Source organism: Ranitomeya variabilis, chromosome 2, assembly GCF_051348905.1.
Source record: "Ranitomeya variabilis isolate aRanVar5 chromosome 2, aRanVar5.hap1, whole genome shotgun sequence".
In the NCBI taxonomy this organism is placed as follows: domain Eukaryota; kingdom Metazoa; phylum Chordata; class Amphibia; order Anura; family Dendrobatidae; genus Ranitomeya; species Ranitomeya variabilis.
In genome coordinates, this window is record NC_135233.1 from 593,673,051 (window position 1) to 593,693,980 (window position 20,930).

Here is a 20,930-nt window from a genome sequence, read left to right on the forward strand (position 1 = left end):
ATTCTGCCCGCATCTACTCTCCCTCCAACCTCCAAGTGGCCGTCATATACCGACCTCCAGGTCCAGCCATTTTCTTTATTGACCAATTCTCCACCTGGCTTCTTCACTTTCTCTCTGCTGACATTCCCATCATCATCATGGGTGACTTCAACATCCCCATTGATACTCTTCAGTCAACAGTCTCCAAACTTCTGTCCCTTACCTCATCCTTTGGACTTACTCAGTGGTCCTCCGCAACCACCCACACAGATGGACATACATTAGACCTGGTATTCACCCGTCTCTGCTCTCTATCTAACTTCACCACCTCCCCTCTCCCTCTATCCAACCACCATCTGCTCACCTTCTCATCCATGTCCAGCAAAATGCGCACCGCCGCAGAAACCTTGCACACCTAGACACCCACACGCTCTCTGACTTTATCCTACCACTGGCATCCATATCCTCACTCCACGACACAGATTGTGCCACTGCTTTCTACAATGCCACTCTTGCATCAGCTATTGACCCAGTTGCCCCTCTCGTCCATGGCAGAGTGCGACGTATCAATAGACAACCTTGGCACAATAACACCACTAAAAAGCTCCGGCAAGTGTCCAGGGTTGCGGAGCGACGTTGGAAGAAAACACACTCACAAGACGACTTCACTGCATTCAAACAGGCAACACTCGCTTTTAAATCTGCTCTCACCTCTGCTAAACAGGTCTACTTCATAACCCTCGTATCTTCCCTATCCTACAACCCCGAACAGTTATTCAAAACCTTTAACTCCCTCCTCCGCCCCCCACTGCCCCCTCCAACCTCCCTCATCTCTGCTGAGGACTTTGCCACACACTTTAAAAATAAGATCGACCAGACAAGGCAAGTCTTCATTGTTCAATCACCACAACCCCTTTGTATACCAGACCAATGCCCAAACCCCATAACCTCCCTCTCCAACATCACTGAATGGTGGCTTAATTGTCTCCTCTCCAAATCGCACCTCACCACCTGTGCGCTCGACCCCATCCCATCCCACCACCTCCCCAACCTCACCACCACACTTATCCCATCCCTAACCCACCTCTTCAACCTATCACTATCTTCTGGCACCTTCCGTTCTGCTTTCAAACATGCCACAATCATGCCTATCCTTAAAAAGCCAACTCTCGATCCAACTGCTATGTCCAGCTTCCAAACTCCTGGAGCAGCACGTCCACTCTGAACTTTCCTCCCACCTCTCATCTAACTTGCTCTTTGACAATCTACAATCTGGTTTCCGCCCCCATCACTCAACTGAGACAGCCCTGACCAAAATCACTAACGACCTACTTACCACCAAAGCTAATGGACAATACTCTGTACTCCTCCTTCTAGACCTGCCCTCTGCTTTTGACCACTGCCTCCTACTACTGATCCTCTCCTCCTTTGGCATCAAAGGCCTCGCCCTATCCTGGATCTCCTCGTACCTTTCCAACTGCACATTCAGCATCTCCCACTCCCACACTACCTCCTCATCCCACCCTCTCTCTGTTGGAGTCCCCCAAGGCTCTGTTCTAGGACCCCTACTCTTCTCAATCTATACACTTGCAGCGCCCCAGAGTCCTGGTTGTTGCAGTAATGCCGCCCTGCGTCTGGGGGCCGCTCCAATTTTGGCATCACCAACAGGATCTACGTAAGCCTGAAGAATCAGGTCATGTGTGCCTTGGAACTGTGACTGAATTGTGTTATTTATTGCAAAGACTGTGTATTGCTATTTGCCGCCAAAAAATCCCGCCAAAACCGCCGCCATTACAGCGCAACGAGGAGCGCAGAGAAACAAGAAGGGCGTGCCATGGGAGGAGACTATCAAAGCGGCGCCAAAAGTGATGACCGCCCCCTCCGACTACTGCTGCAAGAAGACGACCTGCCTCGAAGCAGAGGAGAACCGCCCCCTGATTTGCTGCGGCGGGAGCCAAGACAAGAAGGAGCTCCACCCCCGGAAAATGGCGGAGCCAGGTGCGTGTGCAGCTGCCGACCTCAAGACAGCGAGGGTGACCAGCGAGTACCCGAACGACGACGAAGTGATCCCGGATTATCCCCAGCGATCGGAAGCAGATCCGAACCCACCGCAGCTGGAGGACCCGAACTTCTTGGAGCCACCGGCGGAGGAGCCGAGTCAACCTATCCTGAACACGGAGCCAGCAGATGTGAAGCAATGGAGGTCGGAGCTGTCCCAGAGGGTCACATCGGAAGAACCGCAGTCCGAGCCACTGCCGACTCCAGTGTCCTCATCAGTGGAACAGACCGGCATCGGTGGAACCACATCAGACGCAGGTATGGAAAGCGCCCCTGCTCGCCCAACCGATCCTGCTCTCGTGACCGCTCCCCGTCCTGACAGTGACCGATTCCTCGCCGCTGAGCTGGTAATGATAACCCCCGACACTATGGAGAAGCTGGTGCCTCCGTTACCGACAACTATGGGAGAACCACTAGATGTGAGCCCGGACGGGGTGATCTTCCAATGGGATACCCCGAGGATTGGACCAGACGGGGCCAGGCAGGAGGGCCACAGCATTGCTGTGCTCACCTGGGAACAATATAAACAATGCTTAATTCTACACTGGAAAAACCGAAAAGAGACAGAACAAAGTGACCCAACGAAAGTACAAAACTCAAAGACTGAACGCGGTAAGAAAAACTTGGTGAAACAGGGGACTGTACTAGCCTTTCACCGGAAACGGGGTTGGGGCTCTATACAGGAACCAGGACTGCCGACTGAAGTCTTCTTTACCAGCTACAATGTGAAGACCCCGTTCCGCAACAGATGTGACAATCAACTTCTATGTAAAGGGGACCAGGTGACCTAAACTCGCCATCGGAGTGCGCAAGGGTGGTGCGCTCGGAACGTCCAATGATGCGAGCCTGCAGTGGCGCCACCTGCTGCCCTGACTACGACTAACTCTGACCTGACAAATTCTACTACTATCACCACTGTGTGTATTATTGCCGCTACTGAACTTGCAACCAAAGCTGACATTCGAATCCAGACACCGGGTGACCTGACCGAACCTGAGAGACGAACCACTAATACTGACACCGCATCGGATGAGGTTTTCCACGTTTATCAAAGACTGACGAATCATGGACGGTGAATGATTCACAAACTGATGTTGTATATAGTTTGCACCTTCTTAAAGGTGCCCCCAACTGGTTTTACAAAAAGAAGAGCTTTTTGAAGAGACTGTTCCAGATTACAGCGCAGAAGTTCTTGCTTTATCAGACTTGCAAATCGATAGTTTGCACTACCTCAAAGAGACTTGAGATGTCCCTCTTAAAGGGAATGTTTATTGTTGCACTTAGCCAAAATATAATGTTGCCTTAAGAAAGTTAAATAGTAATAATGTTACATAGGAATAGTATGTAGTTGGTTAGATAGTAATAGGAAATGTTTGATGATGTTCTTTGAAAATTGAGGACCAGAGAAAGTTGAAAACTGAGTTTCAATAAAGTGAGCCCGTAGGGGTTAGTGAGTCCTCCGGAAAGCCATAAGAAGATGGTTGGTGAATCTGTACTTAGGAAGATAAAGAAAAGTTAATTTGTACTATAGCGTTTTATAGTATGCCTTTAGTGGGTACCTGCCCTTACGCCCTTAAAGGAAGAGTTAAATTATTGTTCAGAGTTTGCACTTAGTAGATAGTAGATAGTATGCCTGGCTGGGTAATGATAGTTATTTATAGTTATTTATTTAATAAGTGTTATTTAAAATCTTAAACACCATGTAAATATGTTTCTGTTTGTAACGTTCAAGTGTCCTCACCTCCCATAAAGGGAAGCACTGTTAAATTTACTTGTTTATTGCATTTCAAAATTTTGTATGTCTTTTGCTAACATGTATTGTTGTTCTTCTTTTCCCAGTCCGGGAGTACTGGATTTAACGGGGGGAGTGCAGCGCCTCAGAGTCCTGGTCGTTGCAGTAACGTCGCTCTGCCGCTAAGGGGAGTGATGGTACGTCTGATTGCACTAAAAGAGTTCACCAGACCAGGTATCACAGTCACACATTACATTCCACCAGGGGGAGCAAAGGGTTCTATGTATTAGGCCACTCCTCACACTCTGGTAAAACTGGGGGTTTGATAGGAAGTTAGGGAGAAGCTGACTGGGTTTTGCCCAGGTAACATCTAGTGAGAGGAGAGCGTTACTTGGGAAGATTCAGGGGGGTCCCTGTCAGGGGTGGGATCCTGACAGTGGCCTAGCAAAAGGACAGATCGTTACGGAGCCGTGCCTGCTCCTCATTGCGGCGGCATCTTAAGAAAGGACATGAAGCGAGGTATATTGTGGAGAAGTGAGAAATGAGATCACAGCACAAAGGCGATAGAACCAGAAGGAGTCGTGCCCCGAGATCGGCAACATCCTTCTGAGGCGCGTAGCCGGAGGCCGGAACGCCGAGGAAGTAATAGACTCTACTCATTACTTGAACTATGGCAGGGCAGTTAACTTTAGGTTGGCTGTCTCACCTTTTACACCTAATGAAGACAACGGAGGCAATTGTGGGATAGGGGCATCTCTAGGGTCCCTATAAAATAACTCCAGGCCTACCCCGTCATACGGGTGCGTCCTATCCATATCATCTGGGGGACGGAGAGAAATAACAGAAACATACACGACAGTTGTGAGGACTATCCCGTGGTGCTCAGCAGGGAAGTACTACAACACCCAGGCGCTAGTAGGTAGGCTACTGATTTCCACCTGCAAAGGGAACTCTGGATGTGCCTTCGGACCGGCCGGTCTCAGCCAGCCCTGTTAGCAGTGCTCTGGATTGTGGATGCCGAAGCCTTCAGTAAAGAGGTAAAGAGACTGCAACCCTGTGTCCTCGTCATTTACTGCAACCTACACTACCACCTACTCTTTTTATTGGGCGCCCCTTAGCAGGGGCCACGGACCGGGTCAGGCCACCGTGACATTCCTAGAACCGAGAGACCCGGTACCGAGTACCCCGCCGCCCTGCGTCTGGGGGCCGCTCCACACTTGGCTTGGGACAACTCATAAAGTCCCATGGATTTCAGTACCACCTCTATGCTGATGACACTCAGATGTTCCTCTCTGGCCCAGACGTCACCGCTCTGCTGTCCAGAATCCCAGAGTGCCTATCAGCCATATCCTCCTTCTCTCGCTTCCTCAAACTCAATGTGGACAAATCTGAACTCATCATCTTTCCTCCATCCCATAGATCTTCCTTACCTGACCTATCTATCTCAATCAATGACATCATGCTTTCCCCCGTACCGGAAGTCCGCTGCCTCGGAGTAAGCTTCGACTCTGCCCTGTCCTTCAAACTGCACATCCAAGCTCTTTCCACCTCCTGTCGCCTCCAGCTCAAAAATATCTCCAGAATCCGTCCTTTCCTCAACCGTCAATCTACTAAAATGCTTGTGCATGCCCTCATCATCTCCCGCCTTGACTACTGCAACATCCTTTTCTGCGGCCTCCCTGCTAACACCCTTGCACCTCTCCAGTCCATCCATAACTCTGCTGCCCGACTAATTCATCTCTCTCCTCGCTATTCCTCTGCTTCCCCCCTCTGCAAATCTCTTCACTGGCTCCCATTCCCTCAGCGTATCCAGTTCAAATTACTAAGTTCAACCAGCGGTGGATACCGCGTTGATGTGCGTCCTACACTGACCTGACCCTGGTCTTATACCAATACACTGACAGCTGACTGTCAATCTATGTGATTCAGTCTCCCCTTACTGAGGAACAGCCTGTGCCATGCCAACACTTCTAATACGTCCTATCTTCTGATATAACGGACGCATACACTCCAATACTTTTGTGCTAGTGTACATACTTACCACGTTTATCTCCACCGGACACGTGGAACGTTAGGCATATTTGCCCAGCCTACTTGGTCCACTACAACCATTGTATAGGACCTAATCTGTATCCAGTGATATACTACTTCATTTAAGCAGTCGGTTTACTGATGAAGGTCTTATGATTTAGACCGAAACGTTTTTTTGCTGGACTGCCATTCAAGTAATAAAAATCTATTTCTCTTTATCATCATCATACACAAGTTGAGTGCCAAGTTATTTATTATATATACGTTACTGGTGTGGGCAACCTATCTTGAGCACCAACACAGCTGTGCCACGATATACTTCACAAATTACTAATGCTGACCTACAAAGCCATCCATAACCTGTCTCCTCCATATATCTCTGAACTAATCTCCCGATATCTTCCCTCACGTAATCTCCGGTCCTCCCAAGACCTCCTTCTCTCCTCCACACTGATTCGCTCCTCATCCAATCGCCTCCAAGACTTCTCCCGAATATCCCCCATCCTCTGGAATTCTGTGCCCCAACACATCCGACTATCAACCACATTCGGATCCTTCAGACGGAACCTGAAAACCCATCTCTTCAGGAAAGCCTACAGCCTGCACTGACCCGCTGCCTCCTCATCACTACCGAAGCTACCCCCTCACCAACGCCGGAGCTCCTGCAACCCTCAACCTACTGTCTCCGTCACCATAATCCTGTAGAATGTAAGCCCGCAAGGGCAGGGTCCTTGCCCCTCTGTATCAGTCTGTCATTGTTAGTTTGTTTACTGTAAGTGATATCTGTAACTTGTATGTAACCCCTTCTCATGTACAGCACCATGGAATCAATGATGCTATATAAATAAATAATAATAATAAGGCCCCCCGTAAGCTTCAGGTCCCAAATGCAACCCCCACACCCAGCATAGTAATGGCCCATAATGAACCAGGTTACCAGATGAGGGAGCTTTGCGCTCCTGATGTACCCATGTCAGAGAATGTTCTCATTCACTGACAGCAACAAGGGACCTTGAAATAAGACCGGGTAAAGGGATACATATGATTGTTTTTACTCCATCAATCAGGTTGGAACAAAACTGATGGTGGTTCTAGTGTCATATTCTTGTACTGATGTTGTCTCTGATTCCATATTCCTGTACTAATGGTGGTTCTGGTGACGTATTCCTATACTCAAGGTGGTTCTGATGATTTATTCACACATGATGGTGATGGCTGTTCTTGGGCTATATTCATGTACTAATTATAATTGTGGTGATGTATTTATGTAGTGATGATGGTTCTTTTGCTATGTTAATCACCTGAACAATCATCGGTACATGAATATAAAACCAAAACCATAATCAGTACATAAATAGAACACCAGAGCCATTAACAGTACGTAAATACATCACCAGAACCTTAATCAGTAAATACTGTAAATAGGTCACTAGAACCACCATCAGTACATGAATACATCACCAGAACCAGCATCAGTATATTAATGAGTCACCAGAACCTCAATCAGTACATGAATACATCATGAGAAACACTGTCAGTAAATAAATGCAGTAAGGCAGCGGGGAGCCGGCTGTCAATCAGCACGACCTCAGCAAAGCGGAGAGGAAGAAAAGTCGCATCGACAGCAGAAGCCGCTGAATTTCTGGTAGAAGTGGTCTGGGGCGGCAGAGATCTGCGCTGGGCAGAACAGGCAGGGAGTTAGGAATTACCTGCCTGTTAGTTTTTAGGCCCATTGTTAAAAAAAATGTCCAGGATAACCCCTTTAATCAATTAAGTCTCTGATTTATGTCCTGTATTTGCTTTTTTGGTTTTGCTTAGCTCTTCCCAGGAGCAGAGAAAATCAGCCTGACAGAACGAAGGAGGCTTCTATCACTGAGCAGAGGACCTCGAGTGACCTCACTGCTCCTTCAGATAGATTACATGTCAATCAAGGTGACATGCACAAGTAGGTGACTAGAGGTGGCTGCTCGGCAATATCTGTATATGTCCCATGTATAATGCAAATCTGATGAAAGCAATGCCAGTCTATATGGAAGATCCATCACATGACTAACAAAACTATTCGCCCCCATTGCACAGTTTATGGTTTATTAACAAAGTTTACAAACTTTCTTCTGTTTGCAATAAAACAATGAAAAGAAAAATTAAATATGTCAACACAACTAATATAACAAGTGGTTGTTCCAAATTTAGCACAAAATGTCACTTTTACTGACTGCTGAACTTTCACAATTTATACAAATGTTTTAGTACTTAGTAAATCCTTCTGGCTGTTATAACCTGCTGCAGACATGATGCATAGCTGGACCCAGCCTTCCTGGGAAATCTGAACTTATTTCACATGAGCTTTGGCCTCTAGGTCATCATCAAGCCACTGCCATGCTTCACACTAGACATCGCCAAGCCACCGCCATGCTTCACTGTAGACTTCACTAAGCTACCACCATGGTTTATTGTAGACATCACATGCGTCACTGTTGGGATCACTGAGTCACTGACATGCTTCACTGTAAATATCACCAAGCCACCACCATGCTTCACTGGAGGTATCATTGAGGCACGCCTCTCTGTAGGCATCACCAAACCATCTCCCTCCTTCACTGTTGTCATCACCGAGCCCTTGTCATGTTATACTGTAGACAACATTGAGGCGCTGCTGTGCGTCACTGTATGTATCATTGAACTGCTATCATCCTTCACTGTTGTCATCACGCTTCACTATATGCATCAGTGAGTTACCGCCATGCTTCACTGTGTGCGTCATTGTTTTGTAACGGATTCAAAAGGATTGTGATGAATAATAAATGCTCACACAAAAATTGAGTAAACTACAATTAATTTGCTTAATAAATGATAAGATTAAACAATAAAGTAAAATAAATATATGTGCATCAAAACAAGCATTAATCATACATTACATTATTATGGTAGAAGCCATCAGGCTGTCTCTGTCTCTGCATGTCACATCTCCCCACCAATCTGTCCAGGAAGCAAGAGACCAACCAAAGCATACCCTTGTCTATTTATGTGTCCAGCTAAAAAAGTGTGTCCAGCCCCACGTGTGGGGAATGATGTCACAAGTCTATTGTCCACTGGCTAAATGTACATCCCCTCAATCCTGAATGAAACCTGTTTTACCAGCACATGGCAGAATACAGCAAGCTGGAGGAGGGGGGCTCATGTGGAACACGTGGGGGAATTATATATATATATATATATATATATATATATATATACATATATATATTACTTGATTGAAACGATATCAATATTTAGTTAAATAATTAATAGGAGTGTTGAAACCATTAAGAATAACTCTTACTATACAGTCATTGAGCCACTGCCATGCTTCACTGTAGGTAGGGTATTTTTGTCAACATATGCTTCATTCTGCCTCTTTCAGACATAACGCTTATCCATGGACCCACAAAGTTTGTTTTATTTCATTGCACTAAAAAAACAGAATCCCGAAACTTATGTGACTTATCTATAAGGTTTTGAGAATATTGGAGGCTAAGTTTCTCATGTTTTTGTGTCAGTAGAGCTGAACATCTTGGAATCCAAGCATGGAGGCCTTCAGTGTTTAGCATGTTCCTGAATGTGCCACCACCTCTTGCTGCAGTGCTTTTGCAGTCAATCGAGGGTTTATGACCAGCAGTCTCCTCAGGAATCTGATAGCAGCTGGTGACCGCTTCCTCTTTCTGTCATATCCCAGTAGTGCAGTCTGTGTTCCTATGCTTCCAGCACTTTGGGAACATGCTGTACTTTTGGCCTCTTTTACCTTGTCTAAGCAAAAATCATCTCTTCTCTTCACTTTTTGGACCATTCAAGAAACCCCAATTGGCAAAGCAGTTATGGCTTAAGTACAGGTCCTTCTCAAAAAATTAGCATATAGTGTTAAATTTCATTATTTACCATAATGTAATGATTACAATTAAACTTTCATATATTATAGATTTATTATCCACCAACTGAAATTTGTCAGGTCTTTTATTGTTTTAATACTGATGATTTTGGCATACAACTCCTGATAACCCAAAAGACCTGTCTCAATAAATTAGCATATTTCACCCGTCCAATCAAATAAAAGTGTTTTTTAATAACAAACAAAAAAACCATCAAATAATAATGTTCAGTTATGCACTCAATACTTGGTCGGGAATCCTTTGGCAGAAATGACTGCTTCAATGCGGCGTGGCATGGAGGCAATCAGCCTGTGACACTGCTGAGATGTTATGGAGGCCCAGGATGCTTCAATAGCGGCCTTAAGCTCATCCAGAGTGTTGGGTCTTGCGTCTCTCAACTTTCTCTTCACAATATCCCACAGATTCTCTATGGGGTTCAGGTCAGGAGAGTTGGCAGGCCAATTGAGCACAGTAATACCATGGTCAGTAAACCATTTACCAGTGGTTTTGGCAAAGCATTTCAGCCGATGGAAGCATGAAGTGCTCCAAAATCTCCTGATAGCTAGCTGCTATCGTGCCCTTGATGAAACACAGTGGACCAACACCAGCAGCTGACATGGCACCCCACACCATCACTGACTGTGGGTACTTGACACTGGACTTCAGGCATTTTGGCATTTCCTTCTCCCCAGTCTTCCTCCAGACTCTGGCACCTTGATTTCCGAATGACATGCAAAATTTGCTTTCATCAGAAAAAAGTACTTGGGACCACTTAGCAACAGTCCAGTGCTGCTTCTCTGTAGCCCAGGTCAGGCGCTTCTGCCGCTGTTTAGGGTTCAAAAGTGGCTTTACCTGGGGAATGCGGCACCTGTAGCCCATTTCCTGCACACGCCTGTGCACGGTGGCTCTGGATGTTTCCACACCAGACTCAGTCCACTGCTTCCTCAGGTTCCCCAAGGTCTGGAATCGGTCCTTCTCCACAATCTTCCTCAGGGTCCGGTCACCTCTTCTCGTTGTACAGCATTTTCTGCCACATTGTTTCCTTCCAACAGACTTACCATTGAGGTGCCTTGATACAGCACTCTGGGAACAGCCTATTTGTTGAGAAATTTCTTTCTGGGTCTTACCCTCTTGCTTGAGGGTGTCAATGATGGCCTTCTTGACATCTGTCAGGTCGCTAGTCTTACCCATGATGGGGGTTTTGAGTAATGAACCAGGCAGGGAGTTTTTAAAAGCCTCAGGTATCTTTTGCATGTGTTTAGAGTTAATTAGTTGATTCAGAAGATTAGGGTAAGAGGTCGTTTAGAGAACCTTTTCTTGATATGCTAATTTATTGAGACAGGTTTTTTGGGTTATCAGGAGTTGTATGCCAAAATCATCAGTATTAAAACAATAAAAGACCTGACAAATTTCAGTTGGTGGATAATGAATCTATAATATATGAAAGTTTAATTGTAATCATTACATTATGGTAAATAATGAAATTTAACACTATATGCTAATTTTTTGAGAAGGACCTGTATGTTGCGCCCCCTGCAGGAGAAATGTAGTATTATATGACATCCATTTGACCCCAATTTATATGGACAGGCTGAGACTTTATAAAAATCTCTCGCCCTGCTCCTTCATCGCCTCTTTCATGTCCTCTCAGCATTGGGCTTCATTCTAAATCTTATTTTTGGAGCTTAATGTGATCAATCCTAGGGTGCAGAAGACAGCAAAAACCAGCAGATGCCAACTTATCCCTCCAAGGATTTCTAGCAAGAAAAAGCAAATTTTTTTTTACGTAATTAGCAGGGCAATTTTATAATGGAATTAATTAATGGCAGCACTTAGCAGCTGGCATGAAAAAAAAATTACAAGTGTAAGGATTTGCATTATCTCTGACTTGTAATGTCCAAATGGGCTTATAAAATGAGAATAAATGGCCGAGCAAAGAAAATAATGGCAGAGACGTTCCTGTAAAAGGGAAAAGTCCCTATGAATAAAGGAGCAGAAAGGCTCAGCATCAAATTCCGATGACATCACGTAGGCTTATGATGTCATCAAGTCCTTATCTGCTCATTCGTTCAGCTCTTTGGCACCTTAAATTATTCCGTTTGCAGCTCCATACAACATTTTTATTAGTTATCGGGGTGTTGAGTTATGAGGAGATGTTTGACATCATCCTCAAATTTAGCAAAATAATGACAATAATAGCCGCTGTTGGAAAAATAACAAAGATAGGACATGTCAGTATGCCCAATCATTATTTCTGTAGGGATGTAGCAGCTAGTAAGGAAAGTAAGAATGGGGCATGGTCAGTTTCTATATCTCCATTCATTATTTCTGTAGGGATGTACGGTGGCTTGGCTTGCAAAAGTATTTACCCTCTTGGCATTTTTTCATGTCTTGCTACCTCCCAACCTGGAATTTTACTGTTTTTTTTGTAGGTTTACATCAGTTCATGTAAAGAACATGCCTATAACTGTCTTGATTGGAGATCTCCTTGGTCTTCATGCTGTTGCTTGGAAATGTCCTTGGTCTTCACAGTGTTGTTTGGAGATATCCTTCGACTTTATGGTGTTGTTTGGAGATCTCCTTGGTCTTCATGGTGTTGTTTGGAGATCTCCTTGGACTTCATGGTGTTTTGAGGGATCTCTGTGGACTTCATGGTGTTGTTTGGAGATCTGTTTGGATTTCATGGTGTTGTTTGGAGATCTCCTTGGTCTTCATGGAGTTGTTTGGAGATCTCCTTGGTCTTCATGGTGTTTGCTTGGAGATCTCCTTGGACATCATGGTGTTTTGGGGATCTCTGTGGTCTTCATGGTGTTGTTTGGAGATCTCCTTGGACTTCATGGTGTTGTTTGGAGATCTCCTTGGTCTTCATGGTGTTGTTTGGAGATCTCCTTGGTCTTCATGGTGTTGTTTGGAGACCTCCTTGGTCTTCATGGTGTTGTTTGGAGATCTCCTTGATCTTCATGGTGTTGTATGGAAATCTCCGTGGTCTTCATGGTGCTGTTTGGAGATCTCCTTGGTCTTCATGGTGTTTGCTTGGAGATCTCCTTGGCTTCATGGTGTTTTTGGGGGATCTCTGTGGTCTTTATGGTGTTGTTTGGAGATCTCCTTGGACTTCATGGTGTTGTTTGGAGATCTCCTTGGTCTTCATGGTGTTGTTTGGGGATCTCCTTGGTCTTCATGGTGTTGTTTGGAGATCGCCTTGGTCTTCACGGTGTTGTTTGGAGATCTCCTTGGTCTTCACGGTGTTGTTTGGAGATCTACTTGGTCTTCACGGTGTTGTTTGGAGATCTCCTTGGTCTTCATGGTGGAGTTTGGTTAGTGGAGCCTCTTGTTAATGGTGTTGCAGCCTCTAGACAAAAAAACTATCATGATAATAAATCTGTCAATGTGCAGGCAGCATGTTATAGAGCCAGATGAGCTAAGTGGATTAATATATCAACTTGTAATTTATTGCTCTAAACTTCTCTTTCTATGCTTAGGAGTCCAGTAGGTGGTACATCTCACTGAGTAGGACCACCCACTGGGCACTTTAGCATAGAAAAAGCAGCTTTTTAATTAATTAAATACAAGTTCTTTTGAAAATGTAATTATAAAACTATATATTAATCTTCCCAGCTCCTCCTGCTCTATAGGATGGTTTGGTCGTTTCACAAAAATATAAATGCAATAAAAAATTATTAGAAGACAGCTGGAACTTGTTATTGCGTCAGCAGCTTTATCGCAAAGGGAATCAGCCATTTATGTGATTGAGTCCGAAGAATTAAGGTTCAGCTCCATCTTTCGGACACCGCGGTGAAGCTTAACCAATTATCATCTTTAGGAATTAATTGTTTCAAAGACGAGTGAAAGGGCTTATCACCATGCTGGAAGGGGCAATTAAAAATATTTACTTCTGGTCAGAAATGACTTCTCAAGGTTCCTTGTAATCTCGCCTCGCCTGTCACTCAGACATTTGATGGACGCATTTCTAAATCAGAAACCACAATCTTTATATAGAGCCTGAAGACGCAACTCTGTATGGAAACAGATCCGAAGAAAAAAAAGAAATGTAGAAAGGTGTCATGATGTATTGAGGATAATGGAGAAAGTTTTGGGATTGGTGCATGCAAAGTAGCTCATACCAGCCAAAGGGTTTAAAGGTTTTTTTTGGGACAGGAATATGTAGGTCGAATAGGCTGTGGTGCTCCATACCAGCCAAACCAGAGACCCACTACCATACGGCACTGTTATGGGGCGGCCTTACCCCTCATCATTACATAGCAGGATACTGGCTGGACAGATGAGATGCTTGAAAGCCAGTATCTTCTCTAGTGCCCTGTACTGTACTGATGAGAGGCAAGAACCCTGTAACATTGCTCCATACAGTTTGGCTTCTAAGGGCTACTTTGCATATTTTTTCAATTTCCATACCAATTTGGATTTCTTTAATGAGAGCCAGTACCCATTCTCTGTTTTGTGCATGAAATTGAGGGATACTGTATTTTTTAAAGGGATTTCCTGGGACAGTAATATGTAGGTTGAATAGGCTGTGGTGCTCCATACCAGCCAAACCAGAGACCCACTGCTTAAACGGCACTGTTACAGGGTTTCCTGCCCCTCGTCATTACATAGCAGGGTGCTGGGTGGCGAATGCGATGCTTGAAAGCCATTATCCCCTCTAGTGCCCTGTACTGTACTAATGAGGAGCAAGAAACCCTGTAACATTGCTCCATACAGTTTGATGTCTAAGGGCTATTTTGCATATTTTTTGCCATTTCCAAACCAATTCCTTTAATGAGAAGCAGTACCCATTCTCTGATTTGTGTATGAAATTGGGGGCCCTGTATTTTTAAAGGGGTTTTCTGGGACAGTAATATGTGGGTCCAATAGGCTGTGGTTCTCCAACAAGCTACTTGTCCTCTGCACAATGCTGCCCATATGATTGTGTACAGACCTGTCAATCACCTGGAGCTTCGCTGGGAATAGTCGGCCAGGGGAGGTGCCGGACTAGTTTAGTTTTCCCCTATGATCCCTGGCTGGATCTTCTAACTATATTTTTTGGAAAGTAATCGAAGGACTAAAAACAGGTACTATCAAACGTCATATGCTGACAAAAATACCCTGCCTACAGTGAAGCATGGCAGTGGCTCAATGACTGAATAGTAAGAGTTGTTCTTAATGGTTTCAACACTCCAATTAATTATTTTACTAAATATTGATATGGTTTCAATAATCCAGTTACATATATATATATATATATATATATATATATATATATATATATATATATATAATCCCCCCTTTGTGCCTTTTTTTATAATTTTAATGCAGGTTTTTGGGGCTAAAAAAAATAATTCTAGCAATTACATTCCATTATAAATTTTGCTCTTAAGTAAAAACAAAAATCCGAAAGGTAGTTTGGTGGTCCTTAATGTCAACCATTTTCATATATCCCTACAGAAATTAATTTAAACCAGAGTAGCCCTCTGCCGGAGTATTTTGGTTACATCCGGAGCGGCCATGACCCTGCACTTCTGGTGTCCCCGTTGGCTGTGGCTGGGATCGTTATCGGACTGGTTCTCTTTCTCTCCTGTGTAACTATCATCATCGGAAGCCTGAGGAAAGATGGAGGAGAAAGAGACTGGCGCCTTGAAAATCCAAGCTATGGTGAGCTATGGTTTGTATATTGATGTTTTAGTCAATTTATTAAAAACTTTTGGGAAAAAAAAACTAATTTCATGATACTCTGCCAGGAGATGTTTCTGTTATATATTTCTGTAATTGGTCACCCAATCATTTTTATGTGAATAGCAGCCTATCAAGGGTTTTACTTATATGTACAGCAGGTGAAGTAAGTATTGAACACATCACCAATGTTCTAAGTAAATCTATTTCTATAGGTGCTACTGACATGAAATTCTCACCAGATGTCAGTAACTATTCATCAAACCATAGATGTCCATAAATTATCTTATGTGTGATAATGAGATAGGACATAGCTTTCTGAAATTTAATCAAAACTTTGTACAAAAACCTTTGTTGGAGATAAAGCTTCAAGATGCCTTCTGTCTGGAGAAACTAGTCGCAGACATTGCTCAGGTGTGATTTTGGCCCATTCTTCTACACAAATACTCTTCACATCCTGAAGGTCCTGTGGGCTCCTTCTATGAAGTCTGAGCTTTATTTCCTCCCGTAAATTTTCTCTTGGATTCAGGTCCTGTGATCAGTTTGTCCATTCTACCAGCTTTATTTTCTGTCTCTGAAACCAATTGAGAGTTTTCTTGACTGTGTGTTTGGGATGATTGTCTTGCTGAATTGTCCACCCCGGTTTCATCATCATCCTAGTTGATCGCAGCAGATTTTTATCAAGAATGTCTGTGTACATTTGTCCATTCATCCTTCCTTCAATCATATGAAGTTTGCCAGTGTTGTATGCTGCAAAACAGCCTCACAACATGATGTTCCCTCCTCTAACCTTCACTGTTGGTATGGTGTTTTCAGGTGATAAGCAGTGCCTTTTGTCCTCCAAACATGGTGTGTATTAAGACATCCAAACAGTTCAATTTTGGTCTCATCTGAACAGACTATATTCTTTAAGTATTTCACAGCTTGTCTAAATGTTGTTGAGCAAACTTTAAACACACTTGAACATGCTTTTAGTTCAACAATGGAGTATTGTGTGATGAGCATGAATGAAGCCATGAAGGTTGTGTGGTGAGCATATATAAAGGCCATGAAGGTTAAGGGCATTACTTATCGTTTGCTTTGATACAATTATACCTGCTGATTCCAGATCTTTCTGTAGCTCTCCACAGGTGGTCCTTGTCTCTGACAACTCTTCTGATAATTCTTTTTACTCCACTTTGACATCTTGTGAGACGCACCAGGTCATGGAGGGTTTATGCTGAAACAATGTATTTTCCACTTCCAAATTATGGCCAAAACAGTGCCCACTGGAACCTTCAGTAGTTTAGAAATTCTTCTGTAACCAATGCCATCAGTATGTTTTGCAACAATAAGGTTGCAAAGGACCTAAGACAGTTCACTGATTTTACCCATCATGAGATGTTACGTGTGTGGCACCTTGGTAAGGAGACACCTTTTTATAGGCCATCAGTTGAACCAGCTGATATTATTTTTCACAAAGTAGAAAGATTGCTTTCTAATTACTGATAGATTTCAGCTGCTGTCACAACTTTCCATTATTTTTGCACCACTCTTGCTTCATGTGTTCAATACTTTTTCTCTGTGTCATTTCTCATTATTACATATAACTTAATTTATGGACATTTCTGGTTTGATTTCTTTGCCTGTGTGGATTGGAATTGTTGCTACCGACATCTGGTGAGCATTTCATGTCAATTTCACCTTTAGAAATAGATTTACTTAAAAATGTTTAACTTATTTTACCCGCTGTATATATTAAATTTGCATAATGAAATTCTGTGTAATAGTCCTTAAAGGGGTGGTCCACTAGTCGGACAACCCCTTCTCAAACCCTATGTCTCCGTCTTGTAAAATAATAACACTCCTCCTCACCTCCGATGTCGGTATTGCCTCTCCCAGGGATCGCGTGACATTGTTATATCTCGCAATCCTTGCCGTCTTCGGAGTCAGAGCCGTTGGAACGGCACGAACACTAGAGGTGATTTTATACATTATTATATTAGAAGAGGAAAGCATAGGGTTTGTATGAGTTGTGGACAACCCCTTTAAAGAGTAACCATTGCTTTAAATTTTATTTTATAAATTAATAATATGCATGAAAATAAAATATACTTTAGCAGAGAAATCCGCTTTTCGTCCTCCTCCTAGATTGCTCTTTGAATCGATAAAATCAGTGAAGACAAATTTTCCCATTATTCAGATAGGAGATGACAGTTGCAGCTCATAAGAGTCTATGAACAGGGCAGGGGGAGGAGCTACAGGCAGACAAAGACATTCTGCAGCTCTAGCTCCTCCCCTCTCCATAGACGGTTATGAGCAGCAACTTTAGCAAAAGATGAGTCCAGGAGGAGAAAGAACGTGGACGACTATTTTCACCGCTTCTTATGCCATGTTTTACAGATGGGATCTCCTATGCAACATCTTCCTTTGGAGACTTGAGGTCGGTCTGTACCGGGGACATTTCTCCTGCCTTAGAATTTGGCTCATACCTAGAGCTGAGCTCTTCCTATCCAGATTATCCACCGTGGTAAGAAATGTTTTCCAATGGCGCAATCTTATTATCTAAGGTAACATCTGGTGCCAAGTCCAATGTGCGCAACTGTTAATGGTGTTTGCATCATTGGTGCTTAAAGGGGTTGACCACTTCTATTTTTTACTTGAATGTATAAGCTGAGAGGAGCTTAGAAAAAGACAAATAAAAGAGTTAAAAACCCACCCATGAGACCATCAGAATGAGCTCACTGATGGATTCTCAGTTAGCTCATTGTGCAGACAGTAATGCAACATTGATTCTGTAGAAGACAAAAGCTATTCACAAGGGGTTAATTAAGGGCGGGGGGGGTCATAATTTAGGTTTTATAAGTGGCAGCTGGTTGGGGGTTCAGTCCTTTGGAAGTGCACTGAGCTGCTAGTTGAGTTGGTGTTGAAGGAAAAAAAAATCACTTTAAATCTTCTTCGTTACCGAGTGCGACCGGAAGTAAGTGTGTGACTTGTGATTCTGTGACTTTGCATTCAGGGAGTTTGCAAGGGAGGAATTACCGAATTGCTGTTTGCATTTTATTAATATTCTACATTTCTTTTTACTAAACTTTTCTGTCTGGTGCAATCCCCATTAGGAAATGAGCTCCATATCTGACAATGCCATTCAGTGTACGTCTTGCCACATGTATGTAATCCTTGATGTGAGCACGTTGGCATTTTTGTAATTGGTCATTATTATTTTTACTACTATTATAGCAAAAGAAAATATTATTCTTCCTCAGTATACAGAGACCATAGAAATACACTGTTATATATCCAGTGTATCTCTGTGGATGTCTATTGTGTTACTGCGTGCAGTGACTGACCAAATTCTCTCCTAGCTCTTAATATAAGCTGTGGCTCAGTGGTAGAGCAACTGCCTATGACCGTGGAGACAGGAGACACAGGAGAGAAAGCAAATCTATAAATACAATTATACTTTTCTAAATTGGTCATTATTATTTTTACTACTATTATAGGGGGAAAAAATTTTTTTCTTCACCTCAGTATACAGGGACCATAGAAATACATTGTTATATATGCAATGTATCTCTATGGATATTGTGTTACTGGGATCAGTGCCTGCAATAGAGGTCAAGATGACCAAATTCTCGCCTGGCTCTCATTACAAGCGGTGGCCCAGTGGTAGAGAAACAGCCTAAGACCGTGGAGACTGTCCTGAGGAGTGCTGATCAGAAGTTTGTATATAAACTTGCAGGATGATGGTACATATGCTCCCCTATGTGGGTACATATGGGATTTGCAGGGCTATATGAGGGGTACATATGGGGGGGTTGCAGGGCTATATGGGGGTACATATGCAGGGCATGACAGGTGTATAGAAAATACGCTCAGGTCAGGAGAGCTGCCATATTTCTAATTAATTTTACATTGTGTTTTTGTTGTGGAAAATACTCAGCGTTTTACAGCGGTTTTTTTTTTTAATCTCCTGTACACCTTCCTTATTTTTTGTTTTGCTTGCAGATTCAGTTCTGTATCATGTCAATTGTTGCAGTGTTTTTTTGCAGTGTATTTCACCCATACTATTAAGTTAGTTAAAATATGCAACAAAAACACATGTAAAAAAACGCGCATTTTATGTAATTATTCCTGCCAACACCTCTGGTTTTGCAGCAGATTTTTTTTTTGCTGCAAATCCTGAACATGTGCCAATAGCCTTAGTCCCTGTCCTTTGTCACCTCCCACAATTTATTATAAGCACCTGATAGTGTCATAATGAATTCGCAGGTGGGAGAAGACATTATCAGGGTCTTATAATGAATTGGGGGTGGGGGAGAATGCATGAGCCGCCACCTCCTAATTCATTACAAGTTCTGATAGCATTATAATTAATTGGGGAGGGTGGGGGATGATATTATCAGAGCTCTATAATGAAATGTTGGGTGGGGGAGAATGCTATCAGGGCCTTACAATGAATTATGGGGTGGAGGACGCTCTCAGGGACTTATCATCCTCCCCCCACCATACAATTCATCATAAATCCATATTTAATGTCCTCCTCCCACTTCCCCTTGTTCATTGTCAGTCCTGAAGTCCCTCTCTCCCTCCCCCCCTTACTCCCATCCCAACCCTCCCCTGACCTCTCTTCCTTGCCATCTCCCCTGTGTTCTAAAGCAAAATAGAAAATCCCTTACATTCCCACGGCATTACTTTTCTTCTTCTGGCAGGGAAGTTTCTAAATGACACAGCTGTGTGCAGAGTGCTAATGTTAGTAAGCCACGTGCACCTGTGTTACAGGGAAAGTGCTGGGCAGGAAGAGGAAGATGAATTCCTATAGCTCTGTAGGCAGTGTACAGGTAATACACTGATAACCAGTGACATTATACACAGGAGCTCTGTATATAGTGTACAGGTAATGCAGTGATGACCAGAGACATTATACACAGGAGCTCAGTATATAGTGTATAGTGTACAGGTAATAGTGATCACCAGTGACATTATACACAGGAGCTCAGTATATAATGTATAGTGTACAGGTAATACAGTGATCACCAGTGACATTATACACAGGAGCTCAGTATAGAGAGTATAGTGTACAGGTAACACACTGATAACCAGTGACATTATACACAGGAGCTCTGTATATAGTGTATAGTGTTACAGGTATTACAGTGATCACCAGAGACATTATACACAGGAGCTCTGTATATAGTGTATAGTGTACAGGTAATACAGTGATCACCAGTGACATTATACACAGGAGCTCTGTATATAGTGTATAGTGTACAGGTAATACAGTGATCACTAGTGACATTATACACAGGAGCTCAGTATAGAGTGTACAGGTAATACTGTAATCACCAGAGACATTATACAGAGGAGCTCAGTGTATAGTGTACAGGTAATACAGTGATCACCAGTGACATTATACACAGGAGCTCAGTATATAGCATATAGTGTACAGGTAATACAGTGATCACCAGTGACATTATACACAGGAGCTCAGTATAGAGTGTATAGTGTACAGGTAATACAGTGATCACCAGTGACATTATACACAGGAGCTCAGTATATAGCATATAGTGTACAGGTAATAC

At 43.3% G+C, this 20,930-nt stretch overlaps 1 protein-coding gene across 2 annotated transcripts in view; it reads left to right on the forward strand.

The window, feature by feature from the left end:
• The window catches only part of BEAN1 (brain expressed associated with NEDD4 1), a 46,654-nt gene that overhangs the window by 2,419 nt on the left and 23,305 nt on the right, over positions 1 to 20,930 (forward strand). Inside the window, exons 2-5 of one of the 2 annotated variants that reach the window (XM_077288393.1) lie at positions 3,877 to 4,003; positions 7,619 to 7,745; positions 15,145 to 15,351; positions 17,752 to 17,878. In XM_077288393.1, the coding sequence (XP_077144508.1) occupies positions 7,721 to 7,745; positions 15,145 to 15,351; positions 17,752 to 17,878 (359 nt within the window). In that variant the 5' untranslated portion in view covers positions 3,877 to 4,003; positions 7,619 to 7,720. The remainder of the gene's footprint in view (positions 1 to 3,876; positions 4,004 to 7,618; positions 7,746 to 15,144; positions 15,352 to 17,751; positions 17,879 to 20,930) is intronic. The other variant, XM_077288394.1, reaches the window with a different exon arrangement.